The following is a 25426-nucleotide window of genomic DNA, read 5'->3' on the forward strand; positions in this document are numbered from 1 at the left end:
AACCAATCCCGTTGTAATGTAGAAATGTTCTTATGTTTGTGGATTTAAAATTCATCCTTAATATTAAATGAATGCACGCATTGTGGTTTTTCTTTTTTTTATAAAGGGTGTAAAAGGATACATTCCTTTAATATGTAATGTTTTACCCTTGATATGATTTATTAGTATAGATGGCCAACATGATTAAATGTTTTATAGGGTTCAAAAAGACAGAGTGCAAACATTCAAATATCAAATATTTTAATATTTAATTTCTTAGACATTTAAACATTAAAAGTAATACCAAATAATATTCTGCCATTAAAAACAAATTTAAAATGTTATTTATACACTAAAAATGTTACTTGCTGTTAAAAAATTGTCAGGCTTAATTTGCTCATATTTATCCAACCAACATTTATAGAAGAAATCTGTATATGCCCTGAAAGCAAACAGAATTGTTGCTCCCATCAGGATCTAGATCCAGTGAACACAGTAGAAAAAAAGGCACAACTGTATGAATCACATTTAATTCTCTTTGCTCTATAAGAAGTTTCTTATATTGTTTGATATATAGATATAAAGGGCTCGACAAATCAGGCATATAAAAAGATTTTTGACTCAACAAAATATATATACATATATATATATATTGTTGAGTCAAATATCTTTTTCTACTACATATTAGGTAAGTCTGGAAGAATTATTAAAAGATTCTGAAACTGATACGTGTTACTATAAATGCTAGCATGAGCCAAAAAAGAAGTAGATCACAGCAGAAAATCTGCTGAACACAAACATCCTTGGAACATTCTGATACAAAAGACATGTTCAAAATTCTTGCTCTTGCTTCAGGAGTCTAGGACATTTTTGGAAGAGTAACACAAACGGGAAAGAAAGGCAATCTCAGAGACTTTGAACAGTTTGTAGACAAAATGCAAAGTAGAGATGTAAATGAGTAGTCGACTTTTCAATACTCATAAGCTTATTGGGTAGTTGAGTGGAATACTCGACTACTCGATTCTCCCCTGCCTTGCTGCCTCTGTATGAGAGGTGTGGTGGGGCATCAGAGGCATTGGGGGTAGGAGGATAGGGGAGGCTGCTCCAGCAGCAGCCCCTGTCCGTGGGGGTCCCAGCAGGTAACTGGGCCCCCTGCAGACAAGGGCTGCTGCTGCCAAGCAATCCCTGTTCGCAATGGCCTGGGTTGGCCGCAATCAGAGGCTTCCCCAAGCAGTCCCAGATCCAGCATGAGGGAGCTACCTGTGCTATGGCTCTGCATTTTAAATATAGTAAAAGCCCAGCAGCTCTTACTACATTTAAAGTGCACAGCCGCCGCGGTCCAGAGCCAGCCCAAGCCGAGACTCAGTCCCGGCTCGAGCTGGCTCCAGGAGCTACCCCCATTGCATCTCAGTAGAGCAGCCCCCTTACTGACTAATCATGTAGTCGATACAATCTGTATCTACATGATTAGCCAAATAACCGCTCTAACATCCTTAATGCACAGACACTTAGTCTATACCCATTCATGCTGTCACTTTTGCACAACTGCATCTTCTATCCTTGCAATCTTTTGAGAGGATGAAAGTTACTCTAAAAGTTTCCCATTATGAAAACCATCTACTTCAGAAGGAAGCATCCTATATTCGGCAGCTGTTCCTTGGTTCCCCCTCTGCACTAACTTTGTAGAGCACATATGAAGAGGATTTCATAACATATGAAGGCAAAGAAAAAGCATACCATGGAGGCAGGAATCCTCATTTTACTCTGCACACTAAGTAAGAGAGGGCAATATGTAGTCTAGCAGTATCGTAACCATTGAGTAACTGAGATAGATACTTGATGCATTCTCTCTCTTGCAAAGCAAACACTCATAAGCTGAACTATGAACTCAGTCTCTGGATGTCAAAAGCTCTAAAGAAGCTTACAGTCTGTTCTTGATGAGGCTGATAAGTGCTATATTTGATAAAATAATATATTATTATCTAAAGTTTGTTTTTCCATTGAATCATAAAACAGTCTACACTAAATATTTCTGTATCTTAGCAGCAGAACAAAGATACATTTAATGTTTAATTCTCTAGATCAATGGTTTGAGCCCGAGACTGATGCTCTAGTTTCTCCACAATATCCTTCAAGTAGTCTTCATCTTTGAAAAAATACACATACAATTTTCTTTCCATCTGACAAAGCGTATTTGTCTCTAAAATCTTTCTCTTGGCCTTTACATCAGCAAGAAGATCCATAATAAGTTGGTTTAGTCTATTTAAATTAGTTTCCAGTTGGTAAAGTTGCTCTGTTAGTTCCTAACAAACAGAATTTAAAAAAAGAAATTATTATATTTGCATTGCTGATACGTTAATTCAACTAAAACAAAAAATATTTTCACTTTTGGAGGCATGTTTACACAAAACTTAGGAAATGCCTAATGAAAAGAAGATAAAAGCACAAGGTAATTAATCTCATTTAATTTGTAGAACTCATCTGGGCCAGATTAACACAGGGGTGAGCTATAAAACAGAGGTGGTTCGCGATAGTTAGCCCCTGGTAGGCTGCCGCTGTTTTATCTACCAGCACCTCCACAGATATGGGTGCCTGCAGCTACCATTGGCTGAGAAGGCAATCTATAGCCAACAGGATCTGCAAGCATCTGTACCTGTGGAGATGCAGGTAAATACAGCAGCGGTGGGCAAATACCATCCTACGGGATGGATGCGGTTCACCAGGGTTAGCCCATGGCAGCCCACCATCACTGTAACACCCTTATTCACACTGAGTAGTGTACAAATAGACTTAGTCAACTGAGATTACAAGCAGACACAGCTTCAGGCTGAACCTCTCTAATCCAGAATTCTTTTGTCCAGAAACATCAGTCGTCCAGAATGAGTTTAGTTTAGTGGATGTCCACTTTTCATGGTTCTGGACAAGTGTCCTGCAGTCCCATAAAGTTTGTTTACTGCCACCAATCCTAACTCTCAGTGTTCTGTGCTGTTATTTAGCTCTAATTTACCCCTAAATGTTCTCTAAGAAGCACAGTAAGCAGTGAAAGTGTTGGTAATGCTGCTAGACAATATTGACTTCCTGTGATCCAGAAAATCACTCTCATTCGGAACCGGTCAAGTCCCGAGCGTTCCATACTAGAGAGGTTCAACCTGTAGTACATAATGTGAACAAGGGTTTCACACATATCCATCAGTGTGGTATTAGATCAAAATAGTAAAAAAAAAATTACTCATATTAAAAGTAGTTACAATTCTACAAAACAGTCCTCATACTTATATTTAAAGTAAAACCAGATTATTGGAACCTGTATTTTTCCATCTTTCATTGATTTAAAATAGCTTGAATTATCTTACTCTTTTTAGCATAAGCAAGCTATTCATCTGATTATAAGCACTCAATACAAATGTCTAAGCTACTTGTGTTATTATTTGTACTACCATGGATCCCCACCATTGGCCAGGACCACACTACACTACGCACAACACAAACACAAATCAAAGACATTCTTAGAAAGAGTTGCTGCCAGGAAAAAATATTGCTATAGGTTTTAGTGATAGTTTAGTACTGTATTTCAAGCCCATATATTTCCATCAAACCATACCACGGTAGCAGGAAAGATACATCTTAAGTTTTTCAATTAAAATTCATAGATGCAATTTATGGCATAATATAGTCTGAGGAAAAACACATAACCTACACAAAGAGATATGCACCAGTTGTTAAATTGCCACGGCTAATGAGACTGACCTACTATGACAGTTACATATTGGGAAAAAATGTGCTTTGCTTCTTTAATACTAAAGGAAGAAATAATTAGTGAAATAGATAAAATAATTGATTTGACTATATAGTCAGATCTTTTTGTCTGTATAACTAATCCTTTGTAAAATACGTTTACTAAAGCAGCAATAGATGATGTTCTACAGTAAGAACTTACCTGGTTACTAAGTAAAATCTGATTTCCTCCACAATACAGCGAATCACAAAGGGTATCTAAATCACTATCCATCTTAGACAAAAAAAGGGATTGTTCTTGACATGATACTGATAGCTGATGTTGCACTGAAGTAATGTCTTGCTTTAGTTTCTGAGATAGTTGTTCCATGCCTTCATGTGTTCTAAACAATTGTTGTTTCTGATTCTCTCCTTCCAAAAGCTGGTATAGCCTATAGTGACAAAAGTTAGAGATGCAAATGCATCTTTAAAAAAAATTCAGTACATACATATGCCATCAATAGCTCTGACTTAACTAATCACTTGCACAAATCTCTAGGAAGTCAGTCTGATGAAAAGGCAAGTACTGCCCAACAAGGTCAGAGTGATACATCTTTCTTACTTCTGAGCTGCCGCTGGTCACTTCTAGCCCACCCTAATTTTTTGGTTTAAACCTTGATTGACAGCAGTATAAAGCATTTCAAGCTGCAATTAAAAGCACTGTTAACCTGAAATCTAGTTAATTAAAAACAATTAGTGTAAAAAGCAGTTTGAGGATTACAGTTTTTGTACTTTAGCAAGCATTTTCCTAAATATGAAAAATAAATCTCCCTGAGAAAAAAGTCTTCACAAATAAGAAAAATGATTGACTGTATGGAAGGGAAACTATGAAAGTAACTGCAAGTACAGTTGAACCTCTGTAGTCCAGGACCCTCTGATCCAGCAACATCCATGGTCCAGAAGCACCACAGATGTTATGGGACTAGAGAGCCCCAGGAGCAGAGGTTGCCAGTGGCTTGGAGCAGAGCCAGCTGGTGGAGCCACCAGGAGTTCCAGTAGGGTTGTTGCAACTCGTGGAGCCAGAAGGCTGGGGAGAGGAGCCAGCTGGGATGCTGCCCACTTCCCCCACCCCCGACTTCCCCTCTTGCAGCAATCTCCCTTGTCCGGGATGGGTCAGGTCCCCAGAGTGCCAGACCAGGGAGGTCCAATCTGTACTTCAAATACATTAAATAAACTGGGGGAAAAAAATCAGAAAAGTTTCTCTCTATTCAGTTATACAGGTTATACCTCCCTAAACTGGGACTCTCTGGTCCAGCAAGACCAGGGATGTTCCTGGACCAGAGAGCCCAGGGGCAGGGAGGGCAGTGGTGGGCAGGGAGTTCAGGCAATGCAGGAAGCACAGCACCACAGGGCTCAGGCAGCACAGGGAATCCCATGATGCGGCTGGGAGCCCTGTGGCAGGGGACTCTGGTGGCTTAAGGAGCCCTATGGCAGGGGATCCACCAGTGCAGGGAGCTCTAGAAGCATAGCCAGGAGTCCCATGGGAAGGGCTCAGGCAGTGCAGGGAGTCCCATGGCACAGGGGGCTCAGGCGGTGCGAGGAGTTCCAGTGGTCTGTACAGAGCTGCTCACTGTAGCAATGTGCTATTTCGGGAGAACTTAGGGTTCTATCAGTAGCACATCACTACAGGGAGCAGCTCTGTATGATCCCCTGGGGGTGTAGCCAGGAGTGCAACAGGGGGCTCAGGTGATGCAGAGAGTCCCGCGGTGTGTGAGGGGGGGGAACCCTGCAGCAGGGGGCTCAGGTGGCGCAGCTTGGAGTCCAGGGCTGAGGGGTCGAGCCAGGGCCAGCAGCACAGCTGGCTGACAGAAATGGGAGCCAGCTGGGGCCAGAAGCAAAGTCAGCGGGTGCCTGGGAGGCCGGTGACAGGGGACCTCCCGGGTCCAGCAAATTCCCTTGTTTGGGACTGGCCAGGTCTCAAGGATGCCATATCCTGGAGTTCCATCCTGTAGTAATCTTAAGAATTATTGGTATAAAAATGGTAAAACTGATTCTGACAGGACTAGAGATGTAAGCCACTAGTCAAGTAGTAAACTACCTGGTAAGCCCATGGCACCCCTCGACTACTCGATAAGCCTAGGTTACTACTGTATCAGAGGCAGCAAGGTGGGCGGGGGAGCAGAAGCTGGTATTGGGGGGAGCTGGCTAAAAAGCCATTTCTCCCCAGCACCATCTCCACCTCCATGGGGGCGGGGGAAAACACAGGGAGGTAACTAATTATTATTGACTAATCGAGCAGTCAATGGAAATGCCATCAACTACTCAATTAGCTTAGTAATGCTACTTGACATCCTTAGACAGGAGTGAATTTTAAGAAAATTCTCTAATAGCAGTAATTTTTAAGTACCCCTTATAAATATATAGTACTTGTGAATTTGTAATATGTTCCTTCTTGTAAATGGTAGAAAGCTAGATACTCAGCTTAGGGATGTTAAATTTAAATTAACGAATTGAACAGTTGATGCGATTTCCACAGATTATTCAATTGCCAATAAGGACTAGCGCAGTATTCCACCTTTGAAATTTACAAGAGCCCCAGCAAGAGTTCTTATGCATTTCAAAGATTGAAATTCCCTGCTTTCCCCGGGGTCCACGTGGCATTTTAATCTTTGAAATGCACAAGAAAAAACAGCATGCTCCGTCCTTCCAACCCTCTCCGAGGTAAGATAGCAGCCTGGCCAGAGCTCTGTGCTCCCTCCCTCTCTCTACTCCTGGGTGCGCAATGAACATGCAAATAAAATGTACTGGTCCACCAAAAGTTTGTGAAGTAGTTTGCCAGTCTGCAGCATAAAAAAGGTTGGGAATCACTGCTTTACTAGACATGATGTATCTGAATTGGTACACTTTTACTATTCTATGTTAGGGATGTAAAATCCCGTTTAAAATGTTAACCAGTTAAACTATATGTTTAACTAGTTAACTGGCCATCCGCAGTATGCCGGACGCCCGGCTGGGCTGGAGCAGCTGGCAGCCCTGCGGTTAACCTATTAAAATTCAATCTGTTGTATATTTTTATACATGGTTTACATCCCTACTTAGTATCTCTGTAAATCAGACTACGTTTGGACTGGTGGCTGTTGGGCTGATACAGAGGCAGCAAGGGGATGGTGGGGGAAATGCGAGTAGTCAAGATGATTAACTAATAAGTTTAGGATTACTGATTAATCATATACTAGACTACTCATTTACATCCCTACTGTGGACCACATCCAATACTATCTGTATGGCAATTAGGACATATGTGCTGACTGGGCCATGAGCAGCCCATCAGTCACAGGTTGAGAATCAATTTTCTACTGTATTGTACTCACTCCATCTCCAAACAGTCAATACTCATGAATCAGGTCCCCCAAAATCATAAGATAGACTTACTTATAAGACTCATTATTTTTAAGCCAAAAAATGTTCTTTTCATGTACCTTTTTGAACATTTAGAGTGCACTTTATTCTGGTTTTCAAACTTTTCTGCACAACCATGACTTTTGTTGTTGTTTTTGGTGGTGGTTTTTTTAAATAAAATCTGAAATGTTTATGTAATACTCTTATTTAAAAAGTCATGGCTTTAAGTAAAACCCAAATATCATGAAACTCAAATTGTGAATACACGCGTAGTATTACCAAGAAAGCAGAATTAAAGTTGCACAGGGAACTATAAATCCAACTTTGCTTCTCTTCAGAAAGATTCACTATAACCAACATATTTCAGTTAATGTAATTGTTTTGGTATGTAAACAGGTTTTTTTAAAGAAAAAAAGTAAAAATAAGTCTATAAACAGACAATTGGAACAAAAGCCCTCAATAAGTCTTATCGGCAGAGTATGAGTCCTGAGCTTACAACACTCCACCACATTCTTACCACTTGAGCTACAGGACTAGATAGCTACATTAGCTAAAGACAGGAGAATCTTCTTACTCCAGAGTGGGACTGTGAGGATGGGAGGGGTAACACCTTTTTCTGGACACTGCAGTCATTCAGTTAGCTAATATCTCTCTCAGGAATTAACTCTTAGGACCTAGCCTTAATTGCCCTTGCCTGTAAGGGTTAAACCATAGATAGTGGGTTCCTAGAGAGGTCCCAGGAATGCTAGAGAAGCAGGAAATGAGTGGGCATGAGGCCAGGAGAGCCAATGGAACTAGAGGGTGAGCTTTTGAACTGGAAGCATTGACCTTCCTGTTCTTGTGTGATGGGAGCAGAACTGGGAAACGTGCAGTAAGCCAGGAAAACAGGCATGGAGAATGCAGCAACAGCCATGGCTAGGAAAAAAACTAAAACTTGGAACTACAGATATGAGAAAAAGGGAATGTTTAGTCAGATGTGATCAGGTTATCCTCTTTATTTTGGACTTGTTGGAATTCTCTGTGCTGAGCACATCTAACTACCCCCTCAGACTATAAGTTTCCAAACTGAACCCTAGGGAAGCAATACTGTGTTTTAATCTTTTTTTTTCTTCAGCTGTGACACATAGCAACCAAGTTATGTTTGAACAAGTGCATGTTCTTTGTTTTGTTAATAAAAATCACCCTTTTAAGACCATGAACTGATTTCTGTGTCCTAGAAGGCAGGACGTTCTCTGTGCACATGCCTAAGGCTGCATGCCATTCTACTAAGGGAAATTAGAATTTTTCAACCTCTCCCCAGAGGGATGGTTAAAAAGCTTGAGGGTAACCCACAGAAAGGAATTCCTAAAACGCACCTTCTTGGCCTTTCAAGGGGATTTTTGCATTTGGGTGCTGGCAGCAATACCAATCCAAGGCCAGGGAAATTGTGACCTTGGGGACGTTTTAAACAGAAGCCTTTAGCAGCAAGGAATTTTAAAGTCTTTTACATGCCCTCATCTTCTGTACACAAAGTGCCAGAGTATTATTGAACAATCTTGACAGGAGCAGTGACCACTATGTTGAGCCTGGGATTAGTTGGGGAGAGCCAAACCCAGCTCTGTACCTCCTTGAGGTGGGAAGATCCTGACCTAGATGGCACCCTAAAAGGATGTGATTGCACTGATAGGGTATCATACTTGATCCAGAGGGCAATTCATCCCAGCCTAGTACTCTCCCTCTTTACACTGCTCTAGCCAATACTAGGTATGCTCAAGTTCAGTGTGTTCTGTTGCCCCACCTACAGCTGAGCCTGATATTATAACAGTCACACTCAGTTATTCTAGCATAGTACTGATGTTTTCCTGAACAACATCATGGAAAGCAGGGAAATGGCAATTTGAACAGTTAACTATTTCAGCCAGACCTAAACAGAGTTTCATAGGACAAGTAAAAGCAAGTCTCTAGCCCCAGGGCTTTGTCCCCAGTAGAGTTCAAAGGCCTGCTGCAGCTAATTAGAGCTTCTCATTAAGAGACTGCAAAAAAATTATAATGGCATATGGTAGGCAACTTATCAGTTCCTACATAATACTTCAAATAAATCAAAGTCTCACAACCACTGTACAATATTTACCTATGAGAGGCATTATCCCTTGAATCAACAGTGTTCTTTGGCACTGCATGTTGAGATATAAATGGTTCAGACATCATCTCCAGTCTCTGTTGAAGGGAATTACTGCTCTGTTTCAGATCTTGTATTATGTTTTCTAGTTGACGATGGATATCCCGATGTTTCCTCAACTCAATTTCATAAGCTAGCTGAAGAAGTTCAAATGATGCTTTCTGTTTTAGCAACTGATTACATACTGTATCTTGTCTTGATGTATAGTAATCTTGTCTAGCAATCTGCAAATCAAAATCTCCTTTCACCACAGGCATGTTCAATAGCTGTGCATTCTCCTTCACCAAAGAAGGTAATATTTCATTATTTATTTGAGTTAGCTGATTTTTTATTTTTGAAATTTCACTGTTTAAACTGGAAATTCTAGCCTCAAGGTGTTCTTCTTTTCCAAAATTCTACAAAAAGCAAAACAAAGTATTTGTAACGATATATTCTAGGACTACGAAGTTTTTTAGTCATGTTTAAGAAGTGGCGGCATCAGGGATGGAGGGGGAGGCAGGGGCACGGAACCAGCAGCCTTCTCCTCCCACCCACACTGCTTCATGTCCACACACACCCGTGCGAGGCTGCTGGAGGAGCCACCACTTGCAGTGTTCTTGCACTTCCACTTGCAGTGGAAATCACATGCATGGGTGGGGGTGCAGCTAGGGTTGGGGGAGGGAGGGAGAAGGAGAGGGGAAGAAGCAGGGCAGTGCACAGAGCATGTGTGCACCCCCACCACCACAGGGAGTGGGAAGAGGACGTGTGCCTCAGCCTCTCCAGAGCACTGAGGAGGGTGGAGGTTGCCCAGCCCGAGCCTCTCTGAAGCATGGGAAAGGCGTGTGGCACGTGTCCACAGACTGGAGTACCGGGGAGGGCGGGTGCTGGGGGCAGCAACACTCCATCTCCAGAACTCCAGCCATACCAGGAAGTTTGGGAAGGCAAAGCCTTCCCCCACTTATGCTATTGGACGCCCATGATCACACATTAAGGGTGATGCTTACTGGGTAATAGGTAAACCAGTTACCCATTCACATTTCTACCAGATTCAAATCAGTATTCTGTAAAGTTCTTCATGCAAAAGGTATATGGGTATTAAAAAGTTATGCTAAATCAAGAAACAAGGCAGGAAAATATTTACTATTTTAATTTTTACCTTATATACAACAAAACATTTTAAACTCAACTTCATCCTTTCCTTGTTGTATTAATATTATATACATGCTGTAGGTTCTACATTGATTTAGATAGCTGATTTCATTAGATCTATACAGGACATAATCAAAGGACAAACGGGCTATTTAAAAATATTTCTAGAATTACTTTTTTAGAAAACTAGGAGAAATAATGCTAACAACATTTGATACCTAAGAAGTTATATTTCACTAAATGCACCAGATTCTGGTGCTATTTCATTGTAAGTATTAAATTTTATCATCACTAAAAGGATACAATTTAAGTTAAAAATTTAATAATTATCAATTATTCTTTTGTTAAATCCAGAGCAATAGGTCTGTCTTTTAAACTTTCACTAGAAAGAAAATTACATATTAAGAGCTTACCTTGTTCTTCAAGGATTGAAGATTAGTCTCTGCCCATTGTAATGCTGAGTTTATGCTTCGATCTTTAGCTTTGAGTTGAATCAGTTCATGCTGAGCACAAATATATGCCATTTGTAGCCTAGCCATCTCTACTCTCTCTTTACAGACTTCATTATTCTCATCACAAACTAATGGTTTGCTTATATCTACAAGTTGAAAATTTTCTTCATTTGAGCTTTCAATCAATTCAGCTATACCTTGAAAAAACTGTTTTTTTGTGTATGAAGTAAGTGCTGCAGTGCTTTGCTCTTCCTGACACAAATATTTATCCAAGGCAAGCTGGGATAAAAATACTGGGTGAGGACCTAAGCCTTGCTCTGAGTCAGAGGTGAAAAAAAAGGTCAGCTTCTTAATTCCATCAGTAAGAGAGTGAAGTTCATTATTTATCTTAGTATTTATAGCAGTGAAAATTCCTTGTCCCTCTTTCAGAATTTTAACTGCTTCTTCTGCTTTATCATTTAATTTCAGTGACATATGGCTGTTTATTGAGGCTATCATTTGCAGCTTATTACGACGATGAATTTTTAGGTTTTTAATTTTCTGAAGAGCCTGAAACTCCTCCTCTAGCTTCTGGACTTCTCCTTCTTCCATGCTACTGGATTTTGAATCCAAGGTCTTGCAGGTTGTAAGAACTTCATCCAAAGCTGCCTCTTCTAAAATGGGCTTGCCAGATTTAAGAAGAGCATCAAAAGCTTGCAGTTCTTTTTCAGTTAATACATGGTGCTCATTCACATTTCCACAAAACCACTCCAAAAATGATTTATCTTCCACAGTTTCAAACAACCAGTCAAAGTCTTCTCCATTAAGCTCATCAACTTTTGGATAACGAACTTTCTTCAGAGTTTCCACAAACTGATTTCCACAGTTCATGATTAAAAGCAACAGCTGCTATCAATATAAAGATCTATCAGTAGCCTTAAAAATATATCCAAATACAAGAAAAATGGTAAATAAAAAAAAGTTGTTTAAAATACGTTCTCAGTGATTTTAATAAGGCACTGCACAGAAAAAAGCAAATGTCAGATGACAAAAAGAAATACCATGATAATAAGGTTTGCATAATGTATATCCCCCACATTTGTTAAACTGATTTATCCATTATTGAACTATAAAAATTAGTTTCTAAATATAGTCATTTAACAAAAATATTTTCAGTTGTTTTGTAGCTTTGATATCAAGTGAAATTCAAATCCCTTAGGCAAGTGGATAATTGTTTAACTTCACTACTGTGAGTATACCACTGATTTTAGAACACTACTCATGTTAGTTAAACTTAAAAAGCAACAAATGGTCTGGTAGCTCTTTATAGACTAACAAAACATGAAGAAGGTATCATGAGCTTTCGTGGACACAGCTCACTTCTTCAGAAGACCGGAGTTTTGAGTTTAGGATGTGCAGACCCAAAATAAATAGGGGAGAAGGGGGGGAGAGGGGAAGGAAAAAAAGGAAGGGGCTGGGAAACAATTAGCAAAGGGTATGAAAATACCAAAGGGAAAACAAGTAGGCAAAACTAGTAACCTATAAGCACCTAAAAACTGGATAGTAAAAGAAGCAGATAAGGATCATAGGATAGCAATTAGACAGGAAGGGTACTAATGCAAGAATCTACACAATGTTGGCACCTTCATTGAATGTTAGATTGATAATGTCCCAGCCATCCATTATCTTGATTGAGGAGGTTATCAGTGAGAGAATTGAATTTGTGGATGAATTGTAATTCCAATGCCTATCTGGGTATTTGGCTTGTAGAATTGGTTTGTGACAAGACAATTAACTTAAGCAAGTGAATAAGTATTTGCAGGATTACAACCTAAGAAACTAAAGCACTTTTATGTAAAACTGCTTGATTTAAATTCAAATTAAAAGCTTTCCCTACAATCCAGATATTCAATTAGATATCCTAGAATCACAGTTTCTAGAACTTGGTGTTCAAGAACAGATACCAGATACAGTGGTAAAATCTACTGGGAAAAGTGTAAGATGTACCAATATTTTATAATGTGATAAGACAAAAAAATATCTTTAGTTACCTTTCACTTCAGTATATTACTTTGAAAAATTTTTTCTTCAGACTCTGGAAATTTGTCCTTTAAAACCGTTTTATTATTCTCTCAACACTCCTATTTCCATCAATTATTTCCTGTTTGGAAACAGGGAAGAAGTACTTCAGTAAAGCTACTTTGAATTATTACAAATAATAAGAGCTCCGAGTGTTGGGGGCACCTTGGGAGGAGGTGCGAACAGGATCAGCTAAAAGGGACTTTTGAGAGGGAGTTCTCCAGATAAAGGAGGAGTAAATACGGGACCCTTGATGTAAGTTGCTGTTTGTAGTGTGTGTTTGTGTGTCGGGGGGATTACTTGCTATGTGCTGAGCTTGTGTTTGTCTGTTTGGTTTGTTTGTTTGTTTGTTTGAAGGAGTGTGTGCTGTGGCTTGAAGCTTTGAGCTTCTAAAGGTTTGAAATCTAGAAGCCTCTGTTAAATGGCTGAGCCTTAGTCAGGGGGAGGGGCTACCACGGCTTTATAAAGCTGTGAGTCAGCGACCAGGAAGCTTGCGACCAGGAGCAGCTAACAGGGAGTTTTGAGAGGGAGGTTAGAGGGCGCTAGTTTCTTCTGATCTTCTTTAAACATAATTTTTATAATAATCTATATTTCAGACATTTAATAAGAAGCCCAGTTTATAATTAAACTTATTCATAAGAAAAATGGAAAATTTACCATTTATTCCTACCCTTGGTTTCCTGTCTTTTAACCTATTATCAATCCACGAAAGGACCTTCCCTCTTATAACATAACTTACTTTACTTGAGAGCCTGTGATGAAGGATCTTGTCAAAGGCTTTCTGGAAATCTAAGTGTACTATTGCCACTGGATTCCCCCTTGTCCGCATATTTGACCACTCCCTCAAAGAACTCTAGTAAATTAGTAAGGCATGATTTCACTTTACAGAAATCATGTTGACTTTTTCCCCAACAAATTATGTTCATCTGTGTGTCTGACAATTGTATTTTTTACTATAGTTTCAACTAATTTGCCTGGTACTGACATTAGACATACCAGTCTGTAATTGCCAGGATCGCCTCTAGAGCCCTTTTTAAATATTGGCGTCACATTAGTTATCTTCCAGTCATTAGATTCAGAAGCTGATTTAAAGGATAGGTTGCAAACCACAATTAACAGTTTTGCAATTTCACATCTGAGTTCTTTCTGAGCTCTTGGGTGAATGCCAACTGGTCCTGGTGATTTGTTACTATTTAATTCATCAATTTGTTCCAAAATCTCTTCTAATGACACCTCAATCTGGGACAATTCCTCAGATTTGTCACCTAAAAAGAATGGCTCGGGTTTGGGAATCTCCCCAACATCCTCAGCTATGAAGACCGAAGCAAAGAATTAATTTAGTTTCTCTGCAAGTACCTTATCGTCTTTGAGTGCTCCTTTAACACCTCAATCGCCCAAGGGCCTCACTGGTTGTTTAGCAGGCTTCCTGTTTCTGATGCACTTAAAAACATTTTGCTCTTACTTTTGAGTTTTTCAAATCCCCTTTTGGTTTTTCTTACAGTTTTACACTTAGTTTAACAGAGTTTATGTTCCTTTCTATTTTCCTCACTGGGATTTGACTTTTTAAAAGATGTCTTTTTATCTCCCACTGCTGCTTTTACTTGGTTTTTAAGCAATGGTGGCACTTTTTTGGTTCTCTTATTGTGTTTTTTCATTTGTAGTATACATTTAAGTATGGTGTCTGAAAAGTTTCCATGCAGGGATTTTACTTTTGTGACTGTGCCTTTTAATTTCTGTTTAACTAACCTCATTTTTGTGTAGTTCTCCTTTCTAAAATTAAATGCCAGTATTGGGCTGCTAAGGTGTTTTTCCCACCACAGGGATGTTAAATTTTATTACATTATGGTCACTATTTCCAAGGATCAGAGGGATAGTCGTGTTAGTCTGAATCTAAGTCCTATGGCACCTTACAGACTATCATAATAATTGGAGCACAAGCTTTCATGGGTAAAGAAAGACCCACTTCGTCAGATGTATGTACCCACGAAAGCTTTGCTCCAATAATTCTGTTAGTCTGTAAGGTGCCACAGGACTTCTCGTTGTTTATTTCCAAGGGATCCAGTTAAATTTACCTCTTGGACCAGATCCTGCACTCCATTTAGGACTAAATCAAGAATTGCCTCTCCCTTTGTGGGTTTCAGAACCAGCCGCTTCAAGCAGTCATTTAAGGTATCTAGAAATTTTATCTCTGCATCCCGTCCTGAGGTGGCATGTACCCACTCAATACGGGGATAGCTGAAATCCCTCACTATTATTGAATTTTTTATTTTGATAACCTCTCTAATCTCCCTTAGCATTTTATAGTCACTATCACTGTCCTGATCAGGTGGTCAATAATATAGCCCTGATGCCAGTACTTTTTTTTGTTAAAAAAAAAAAAAAAAAAGCCAGGATGGGACAGACATTGCCCTTTTAAGAGACTTGGCCCCTTTAAGACACGTGGCCCAGCCAACTGTCAGACACTTGAGTACAGAGGTGTCAGTACACTCCATTATTTCCTGGTAAGCTCTGTGTGGAGGTGCCAGTACTGAGTACCGAGCAGTACTATCACAAAAAAAGCACTGTACTGATATATTGTTATTATTAGAGCATGGAATTCCTATCCATAAAGATTCTATGGAACATTTTGGCTCATTTAATATTTTTACTTCATTTGAGTCTACATTTTCTTTCACATATAGTGCCACTCCCCCACCTGCACAACTTGTACTATCCTTCCGATATATTTTATACCCTAATCTGACTGTGTCCCATGGATTGTTCTCATTCCACCAAGTTCCTGTGATGCCGTTTATATCAATATTCTCCTATAATATGAGCCACTCTAGTTCACTCATCTTATTATTTGGACTTCAAGCATTTGTGTATAAGCACTTTTAAATGTATGACTATCTATCTATCTATATTTCCTGATGTCTTAAACTCTTTTTCATTTGATTGTGTCTCATGTGATCTGATCCATACTTTATAATCTTTCATCCTTTCCTTCTGATTAGAATATAGAGCATCTCTATTAATAGACCTTCCCCTAAGACAGTGTTTCCCAATTTTATTTGGCCATGGAACCCTTTTCAGAATTTCAAGGAACCCCCTAGGTTTGTCAAAAAAAAGGGGGGGGGGACCCACCAATGTATGAAAATCACATTCCTTCCCCAAGACCCCACCCCTTTGAAGCCCCATCCTCTCTGTTCCCCTCCTCTCCATCACTTGCTATCCCCAGCCCTTATACACTCTCACTGGGTTGAGACAGGAGGTGCGGGCTCTGGGGTGGAAATGAGGGATTTGGGTATGTGAAGGGGTGAGAAGTGCAAGCTCTGGGAGGGAATTTGGATGCAGGAGAAGGGGATGCTGGCTTGGAGAGGGGGCTCCAGGCTGGGAAGTGTTGGGCTCAAGTCACAGGCTTGTGGATGTGAGGGTGCAGGAGTTTGGGTTGGATATGTGAGGGGCTCAGGGCAAGGAGGCTGTGAATATGACGGGCTCAGGACACAGATTTGCCATGTGTGGATGGTGCAGGAGTGTTGTGGCGGAAGACTGAGGATGTGGGCATGCAGGAGTTTGGGGATGTAAGAGGCTCAGGACAGGGGGTTCCACTGTATGATAGTACAGGCTCAGATTTGAGGTCAGGTGGTGCAGGAGTGTTATGATGCTGCAGTGAGGTGGAAATTTGGCCCCAATTGGGGGCATGTTGGTCAGGCTTCATTTTTAAATAAAATATGTCAAACTCAAAAGGTTTTAGCATTGTCTTTATTTATGAGAGGGTCAAGGAACCTGTTTTGAGTCAAAGGTCACTGACCCACAGAAAAGTCAGTTGGGGCCACCCAAGTGAGATGCAAAACCTCCTTCCCCCCCGCCAAGCCTCACTAATGTGGTCCCAACCGTACTGGTGCTACTGGGTGCTGGGGCCACTGGGTGCTGGGGCCAGGGAGAGAGTGTTGCTAGGTGGCAGGATGCTAGCACAGGTGGCGGTGTGCTGGGGCAGGATTCTGGGGTCAGGGACATGGTCCTGCTGGGCATTGGGGTGGGTGGCAGGTTGCTGGGACAAGGCACAGAGTGCTGCTGGGTGCTAGGGTGGATGGCAGGGTGCTGGGGTCAGGGACAGAGTGGTGCTGGTTGACAGGATGCTGGGGCCAGGGACAGGGTGGTGCTGGGTGCTGCGGTGGGTGGCAGGGTGCTGGGACAAGGAACAGGGTGGTGCTGGGTGCTAGGATGGGTGGCAGGGTGTGGGGCCAGGGACAGGGAGGTGGTGGATGGCAGAGTGCTCGGGCCGGAGACAGAGTGGTGCTGGATGCTGGGGTGGGTGGCAGGGTGCTGGGACAAGCAACAGGGTGGTGCTGGGTGCTAGGATGGGTGGCAGGGTGCTGGGGCCGGGGACAGGGTGGTGCTGGATGCTGGGGTGGGTGGCAGGGTGCTGGGGTCAGGGACAGGGTGATGCTGGATGCTAGGGACAGTGCTGGTGGTGGCAGCAGACAAGGTATTTGTGGGGGGTCTGGGGAGGGGACAGGGGCAGCTGGGACCATTGCCTGACAATCCTGCAGCACCTCTGGGTTAGGGGAAGTGTGCGACTGCACTTCCCCTCCCCAAACAGCTGGCGTGCGCGCTGTCTGAGCAGCAGGGGCTCTTGCACTCCAGCAACTTACTTCCGCAATGCAGTCCTGAGAGAGGGGGTGGGGGCAGGGTGCGGTAAGTCCCAGAGCAGAGCGCACTGCCTGCACAGTCGGAGCTGCACAGACCCGGGTCTCCTGACCTCCCTCCACCCCCGCACCACGCAGAAAGGCAGCAGAACTAAGTTGCCGGGTGCCAAAGCCCCAGCTCTTTAGGTAGCGCACGCCGGCTCCTTTGGGGAGGGGAAGTGCTTCCCTCTCCGCTGTGGGTCACGTGGGGTCACTCCTGTCCGGCACCCCCCTAGTGTGCCAGCCAGGAGCAACTGTTCCCTCTGCCAATGCCTCGCTATGCCTCTGCGTTGCCAGGGAGGAAGGGGACACAAGTGTTCTGCTTCTTTAAGAAGCTGGCTAGCCGTCTCTCTCTCTTTCAGAGGGGGCGGAGGAGTGCGGGCTCTTCGCGGAACCCCAGGGTTCCGCGGCACACCAGTTGGGAAACACTGCCCTAAGAGATGCCTCTGTCCAATTCATATGCACCTTAGCACCTGTCAGCTTTTCCCCAGCCCTTACTTTAACAACTGCTCTATGACCTTTTTAATGTTAAATGCCAGCAGTCTGGTTCCATTTTGGTTTAGGTGGAGTCCATCATTCCTGTATAGGCTCCCCCTTTCCCAAAAGTGTCCCCGGTTCCTAATAAATCTAAACCCCTGCTCTCTACTCCATCGTCTCATCCACACATGGAAACTCTGAAGCTCGGCCTGCCTACCTGGCCCTGCAGATAGAACTGGAAGCATTTCAGAGAATGCTACCATAGAGATTCTAGATTTCAATATCTTTCCTAGCAGCCTAAATTTGGCTTGCAGAACCTCTCTCCTACCTTTCCCTATGTCATTGGTACCTTCATGTACCACAACCACCAGCTCCTCCCCAGCACTACACATAAGTCTCTCTAGATGTCTCAGGAGATCCACAACAGTCGCATCAGGCAGGCAAGTCACCGTACAGTTCTCCCACTCATCACAAACCCAGCTATTTACATTTCTAATGATTGTATCCCCCATTACAAATATCTGCCTTTTCCTAATAAATGGAGTTCCCTCCTCCGGAGAAGTATCCTCCATGTGAGAGGATACCAGATCATCATCTGGAAGGAGGGTCCCAACTATGGGATTGTTTCCCTCTTCTCCAATTTACAGTTCTTCTTCCCTGAGACTTTCATCCTCCTTATCAGCACAGGAGCTGTCTAACTGGAGGTGGGACAGTTCTACATTGTCCTGGAAAGCCTCATCTACATACCTCTCTGCCTCCCTTAGCTTCTCCAATTCAGCCACCCTGACTTCCAAAGCCCATACCCAATCTCTGAGGCCCAGGAGCTCCTGACATCGAATGCACACATATGCCACCCAGGAGAGTGATGCTTACCAGGTAAGAAGCCAAACTACTGATTTGTACTCTTTTGCTCACATAAAACAAAAACCCCTTTCAGGCTTTACATGCCCTATCTATTAAAAGTACCTTAAAAGTACCAAGACAATGTTAATTCAGGATCCTTGCTACTTGTGCTTGACTACTTATTGGGGTCCCCAGAGGCATGTACTGATTTTCCTGGGAGCTCTCCATGCCCCATGCATATACTGACCATATGTCCCATTTTTTCCAGGTCTATCCCGAATTTAAATGAAGATGGGAGACGGGACAGGGTGATGCTAGGAAAGGAAAAGGGAGGGACAATGGGGGCGAGAGGGAGGAAAAGGAGAGGGGAGGAGTAGGTGTCGGGAGAAGGGGGCTGAAAGGAGGGGTGGGCATGAGGATGGCAAGGGATGGAGCATGTCATGTGTAAGGGCACAGAGAGGAATGAGGAGAACTGGGGCAAAGGGTAGTGAGGGAGTGGGCCCCAGGGAGAAAGAAGGCAAGAAGGACAGTGGCAGTCAGGGAAGGGGGAGGCACCAGGAAGGTGCAGGGGTAAGGGAAGGCGCAGGTACCAGGGGGTGAAGCAGAAGGGCAGACACTGGCAAGGAGGGACAGGCACCAGAAGACAAAGGCAGGCCAAGTGGGTAGAGGGAAGTGTTAGGAGAGGGGATTGGTAGCCACAGATGATCAGAGTGGGGTTAAAGTAGAAGTGGGCACAGGGGGAAGAGAAGAGTTGGTGCAGGGGAGGGGGGCAAGTCCCAGGAGGGTTGAGGGGAGTGAGAAAGGCAGGAATCAGGACAGCAGAGGAGGGGTGGGTGGTAGCAGGCAACAGGGGAGCAGATGGGAGGAAACTCTTAGAGGGAACACTGTTCCCAGCCTCTCCCCCGAGTTAATGCAGTGCAAATTGGGTTAATGCAATTACAGAATAGTTGCATGGGGGGCGGGGAGGGGGAAGTCCTGTGGGGGCCAAATCCATCCCAGTTGGTAGGAGGAGTGTGGGAGTTCTTAGAGAGGTCACATGACACCCTTTACTTCTGGTCATGTGTCCAGCTTGACCCCGGGGAACTACCACCTCCAAGGGCGGGACTTCTTATGGCAGTGGCGGAGGCAAACGGGGGCGTGATCAGGGGCGGGGCCAACGTGCCACTAATTTTGGGCTAGGAAATATGGTCCCGGTACCCATGCGCTCCTTCCTGCACATGGTAGTCCCGGAGGTGTTAGAGAAGGTGCTGGTGAGAAGGGAGAGTTACCGGTCGCGAGGGCATCGCCCCGCTTCGCCCGCCCTGCATTGTCCCGGGGCGCCCGCCCGCCCTCCCTGCGTTGTCCCGGGGCGCCCCATCGTTCTTAGCTTCAGCCCAAGCCAGGGGAAAAACGCCGCTTACAAAGCAGGGGCCCAACCCTCTGCCGGCCCCTTTCAGCCGCTCAAGCGGCCCGACCCCGCAGCGGGCGCCCCCACAGGCAGCGCCGCAGACGAGCAGGCCTCGCCCGTGACGAGCGCTGCGGGGGTGGGGTTCGCAAGCGCGTCAGGCTCTGGCGGAGCGAGGCTGAGTAAGACCCGCCCCCGTCCCGGCCGCGCGCTCCCGCTAAGTTGAAAGGCGGCGGCCCGGGAGGGACACGTGGCCCACCAACCGTCGCCCCTCAAGGGAACTGGCCGGCCTGGAGGTTGTGAGGCCGCCGCCGAGGCCCGAGCCCGGCCGCACCTCAGGCCGTTACTCACCGCGCGGCTGGTAGCTGTAGCGACCAACCATTCAAACTCCCGCCTCGCGCTGAAAACTGCCCCTCCCCCGCAGAGACTGAGGGCACGAGCCTCGCCTCGCCTCGCCTCGGCTTCGCGATGCCCCTCTGAAGGAGGAAGCGCTGGGAGGAGTCCTAGGCTGGGACAGGAGCCAGCCACAAACTTCCCGCCCACGTAGTGAGCGAGTGAAGGGGAGACTACAGTTCCCAGAATGCAGCGCTCGCCGGAGGGCGGAGTAACCTGCACAGACTCCAATACCCAGCATGCCACGCTTCTCCGTCCGCCGGATATTGCGCAGGAACCGTCTTTCCCGAGGAGTTTGTTGGGGTCATGCTTAGGTTCCGTATTAGAGCGTAACACAGCGAGGTGAGGCCGCCCCTGCCTGTGCGATAAGCGCTTGGACTGAACTCCCCTTGAAACAAAGCACCCCAATGCCCAGGGCACCCGAGGTGAGAGTAGATGGGCAACTGCACTTTTACCGCCTCCGACTGGGTCCACAGCGATAGTCTGCAGTAACCGCCACCAGGCAGATTTGAATCTGGGACTCAGTATAGGAGCCTCTGTCAGCTGAGCTAGAAGTCAGCTGGCTCTCAGCTTTTGCTGTAGAGGTCTCTTGTTCTTCTCTGTTGCCCTGGTCTAGATGCCACTGCCTGGGGCAGTGAATCACACTCCTTGCCTATGTCTACACTCATGGCTTCTTGCATGAGTAATATACAGATGAGGCTAAGCATGGAATATTGCTGAGCCTCATTTGCATACCTAATGAGCCATCATTTTTTTCAGAAGAGGCTCTTGTGCAAGAAGAAGCGTCTACATTGCCCCTTCTTGTGCAAGAAAAAACCTCTTGCGCAATGCTGTTACATATTAATTGAGAGGAAGAAAGGCATTGCACAAGAGGGTTTTTCTTGCGCAAGAAGGGGCAGTGTAGGCGCTCCTTGAGCAAGAGCCTCTTCTGAAAAAATGGTGGCTCATTAGGTATGCAAATGAGGCTCAGCGATATTCCACGCTTACTCCCGTAAGAAGCCGTGAGTGTAAACATAGCCCTTGTGTGGGTTACATACGCACAGCTAAAGGTTTTCATTCCTGTACGTGAGGGCTAACTTCCATAGGGTTATCAGAGATGAATGTCTTTTTATCCTTTATGTAAGGAGTGCATCTGTATCTCAAAAAGATAACGTAATGTAATTGACTCCTAAATGTTTTCTTAAATATATATCAACATAATAGTTCTAGATGTGTCATGACCATTCACACAAAATGCAAAGTTGATACTCATCTTCAATGATATCGTATTATCTGAATTTCCCACCAACTGGAGGATCTTGGAACTGGAACTGGTGGAGTGAAGGCAAATTTCTCTCAGCACCTTGAAGAGGATAACACTATTAAAATTATGGAGCTGTAGATATTTATGAATCAAATGATATCTTCCTTACCATTCTGTCACTAACTTTTACCTGGAAAGAGATTTTGCTTCATTAAGCTCCCTAATAGGTTACAATTGCAAAACCATTGTGTGTTCTTATTTTAATTCCAAGTCTCATAATTGACCCTCACTACAGTTTGTAAAGAAAAATTGTCATTCATTATCGCCTTTGATAAAAGAGTGAAGATATAAACATGAGTTGCAGATATGGAGGCATGTGTATTTTCATTTAACTTGCAGCAGGAAACTAGGCAGGCAAGAAGATAGGAAAAGTTTGTGGTAGCTACTGTTCAAAGAGAAAGTAGGTTTAGAAATAATACTTTGCTGTATTCTAATACCCTATTTTGTTCAGTGCTAGATCATTATCTCATGAACATGTACACAAATGGAAAGGCATTGGCTTTTTGTTTCTTTGGAATATTTACTGTGCAAGACAATGATTAATATCAACTGAAATTAAAACATTGAAATAAGTTTTGAATGATTTGTAACTTATATAGCAACTTTTTTTGGACTTTTTCTCAACAGTCCTTTTCAAACAGGATGTGCTTTTAAGTGTTTGCTTATAAGTGCAGGCAAACAACAGTAGTTAAGGAATCCTTGAAGCAGATGCTTGCTGTATCAGCCATTCTCTCTTAATGTAACAGTGCAGAACACACCGTTAAGTGGATTAATTTTTATTATAAAGCTTTTAAGAAGTCTTTAACAAGTCTATGTTAATACATTTTCTATGTAAAACGGTTTGCCAACCAAACCACAAGCAAAATCTATAGGAACAATCGATATCCAATGCTGAGACCTTGCTGATGTTAAAAAAAATCACAATGCATATTATTTGCCATGAGCAGTGAATGCAAATTTTCATATACAAAATAAATGTGCCCTTATTTTATTAGGTTTGCTAATTCCCAATCAAACTTCAATGCAGTTGCATTAAACAAAAAACTTTTTTATAACAAATTTACCAATGCCATTCAGAATGGTACTGAGAAAATGGAGAAAGTTAGATGCTAGTGTACATTGAGATAATTTCTTGATTGATATTGGTACGTAAGCAAGCAAAATTTGGCTCTAAAATGAGTAAATAGAAAAAGGGAATGGGACTATGGCATCATTTATATTTTACTATTTTTTTCAGGTCCCTATTTACTTATCCTCTGTACCTTTTACTGCCTGTGATACTGGTTTAACTAGTATAATTATCATACATGATGCATGAAGTTTGCTTGTTTGGAGGATTAATCTTTTGGACTCTGGTCAAAGAAAAACCATAGCTGGGCTGATCAAAAATCATTTTAGCTATCCTTAAGCAGTCTCCATTTGTTACAAGTTGACTTGTTTTCTATAACACAAACTAGGAGTTAAGGCAGAAAATGGGAAATGCAATTTGCTGTCTTGCCCCTTCCCTTCTGCTTCCTTGGCTCTTCTTGCATCAAATTGTGGAGTAGCTCTTCTCCACTCTCACAATCAGGGTGATGAAAGAAGGGGCATTGCAAAAAGCTGTGCTGATGGCTTTTTAGACTCTTGCATTGCTGCTCTGGAGCTCAGCACTTAAATGGGCAAGAGGGAAGAAGCCCCCACCACACTGACTCAGACTGCCTGCTTACCCACTCTAGAACCAGCCCCTCCTCCCTAGCTCACACATCAACCCATAATCGCCTGGGGAGAGAAGGGTCTCATTACTGCTATTCTTTAAAGCTGAAAAGAATTTTGCAAGTGAGACTATTACAAAAGCTATAGGCAGTATAGAACTAGGAGTGAAATAGTTGAATGTTCCTTTAAAACCACTGTAAACTGGTTATTCTAAAAGAAGTTGTTGGCTACATCATTATAAGAGTAATCTACCATCTATGGCTCTTGCAAATTTTAGTTGCACAGTGGTATACAATTTCATTTGCATGTTTGCCCAATTTATAGTACTTCAAAGCGTTCCCTAGAGTATTTTACCAGTGCAACAGTCCATCATTAATTGGGCAATCAATCTTACTCTGACTATAAAGAAAATAAATTATAAATACATTAAAAGATTAGATCTGTACAGTCCACAAACTACATGCTATTTAAGAAAGTATTGTCACATTATTGTTGATTACTCATTACCCCAACTCACATATATTACTATTTACCTAAACTTAGTATTGCCCCCAAAATATGCAGAGTTCAAAATAACAAATTAAGATTACATTTTTCTATTATACAGATCAATTTATTATAATCTAGTAATTTACTAAATTGCCATTTGTACCCATTCAGGGCCACCTGCATTGTCAAAGCTCTAATAAAATAATAGATTGGAAGGTTTTACTTATGTTTTTGTACAAGAATATTTAACGATTCTACAGCAGAACATAGATTTTCAGTTTGATACACAACTGATCTGAATCAAGGCTAATAGTAATTTGACAAATTTCTTGTGATTCATTACAAGTTAAAATCTAAATTCTTATGTATTGAAATACATCTTTCATAAACTTGCACAAGAATTTCAGGTAGGAATCATTATAGAACAAATACAAGTGAGATCATATTGCCAAAGTCCATATGGAATTATATATATAACTGTTGTGCTTGTGCATGATATATTGATATATTTCTATTTGTTTTCCCTCTAGAAGGCCAAATTTTAAATTTTTAATCAGGATATCTGCCACTATTGATGATCTCCATGCTTAGTTTATTAAAATACATTGCTTTCTATGCTCTTTTTCTATGTTCATTTTGGTTATACTTTAGATATAGATGGAATGATTATAAAGCGAGGTTATATTTTCTTCATACTTAGAGTAATGTATTCTTTTTTGTTTGGTTGGTTTCTCACAGAATACAGTACTGGTATGCATATTATAGGGTATTTCTCAGCATCCATGTTAAGAAAAAATAGCCAGAGAAGAGCAACAAGAATGATTAAAGGTCTAGAGAACATGAGCTATGAGGAAAGACTGAAAGAATTGGGTTTGTTTCGTTTGGAAAGAAGACTGAGAGGGGACATGATAGCTGTGTTCAAGTATCTAAAAGGGTGCCACAGCGAGAAGGGAGAAAAATTGTTCTCCTTAGTCTCTGAGGATAGGACAAGAAGCAATGGGCTTAAACTGCTGGAAAGGAGGTTTAGGTTGGACATTAGGAAAAACTTCCTGTCAGGGTGGTTAAACACTGGAATAAATTGCCTAGGGAGGTTGTGGAATCTCCATCTCTGGAGATATTTAAGAGCAGGTTAGATAGACATCTATCAGGGATGGTCTAGATCAGTGTTTCTCAACATTTTTTAAATAAAGTACCCCCTTAAAAAAGTTATAAGTACCCCCAGTACCTACAGTTTTCAGACCCACCAAATTTTTTCCAACATTGCAACATATTTGTTTAAAAAACTTA

At 42.6% G+C, this 25426-nt stretch overlaps 1 protein-coding gene across 4 annotated transcripts; it reads right to left on the minus strand.

The window, feature by feature from the left end:
- Window positions 1-223: 223 nt before the first annotated feature.
- HAUS3 (HAUS augmin like complex subunit 3) lies at window positions 224-20743 on the minus strand. 4 transcript variants are annotated; one of them, XM_075930883.2, is made up of 6 exons: window positions 20614-20743; window positions 12861-12970; window positions 10792-11715; window positions 9203-9645; window positions 3917-4145; window positions 224-2282 (listed from the first exon to the last, which is right to left on the minus strand). In XM_075930883.2, the coding sequence occupies exons 3-6, from the start codon at window positions 11698-11700 to the stop codon at window positions 2049-2051; spliced, it is 1815 nt and encodes a 604-aa protein (XP_075786998.1). In that variant the 5' UTR covers window positions 11701-11715; window positions 12861-12970; window positions 20614-20743; the 3' UTR covers window positions 224-2048. The 4 variants fall into 4 exon arrangements, with proteins under 4 accessions (XP_075786998.1, XP_075786997.1, XP_075786996.1 ...); XM_075930882.2 differs by having other exon boundaries at window positions 10792-11718; XM_075930881.2 differs by having other exon boundaries at window positions 10792-11745.
- Between the last annotated feature and the right edge of the window lie 4683 nt (window positions 20744-25426).

This window comes from Pelodiscus sinensis, chromosome 4 (assembly GCF_052426305.1).
Source record: "Pelodiscus sinensis isolate ZL-2025 chromosome 4, ASM5242630v1, whole genome shotgun sequence".
NCBI lineage: Eukaryota > Metazoa > Chordata > Testudines > Trionychidae > Pelodiscus > Pelodiscus sinensis.

Excerpts from the sequence above, each read along its gene's own strand:
- HAUS3 (XM_075930883.2), bottom strand. The coding sequence starts at position 11,700 with ATGAACTGTGGAAATCAGTTTGTGGAAACTCTGAAGAAAGTTCGTTAT. Across the intron at positions 9,646-10,791 it reads TTCAATCCTTGAAGAACAAG|AATTTTGGAAAAGAAGAACA; the intron begins GTAAGCTCTTAA and ends TGCTTTTTGTAG. Across the intron at positions 2,283-3,916 it reads AGATTTTACTTAGTAACCAG|GAACTAACAGAGCAACTTTA; the intron begins GTAAGTTCTTAC and ends TCTGTTTGTTAG.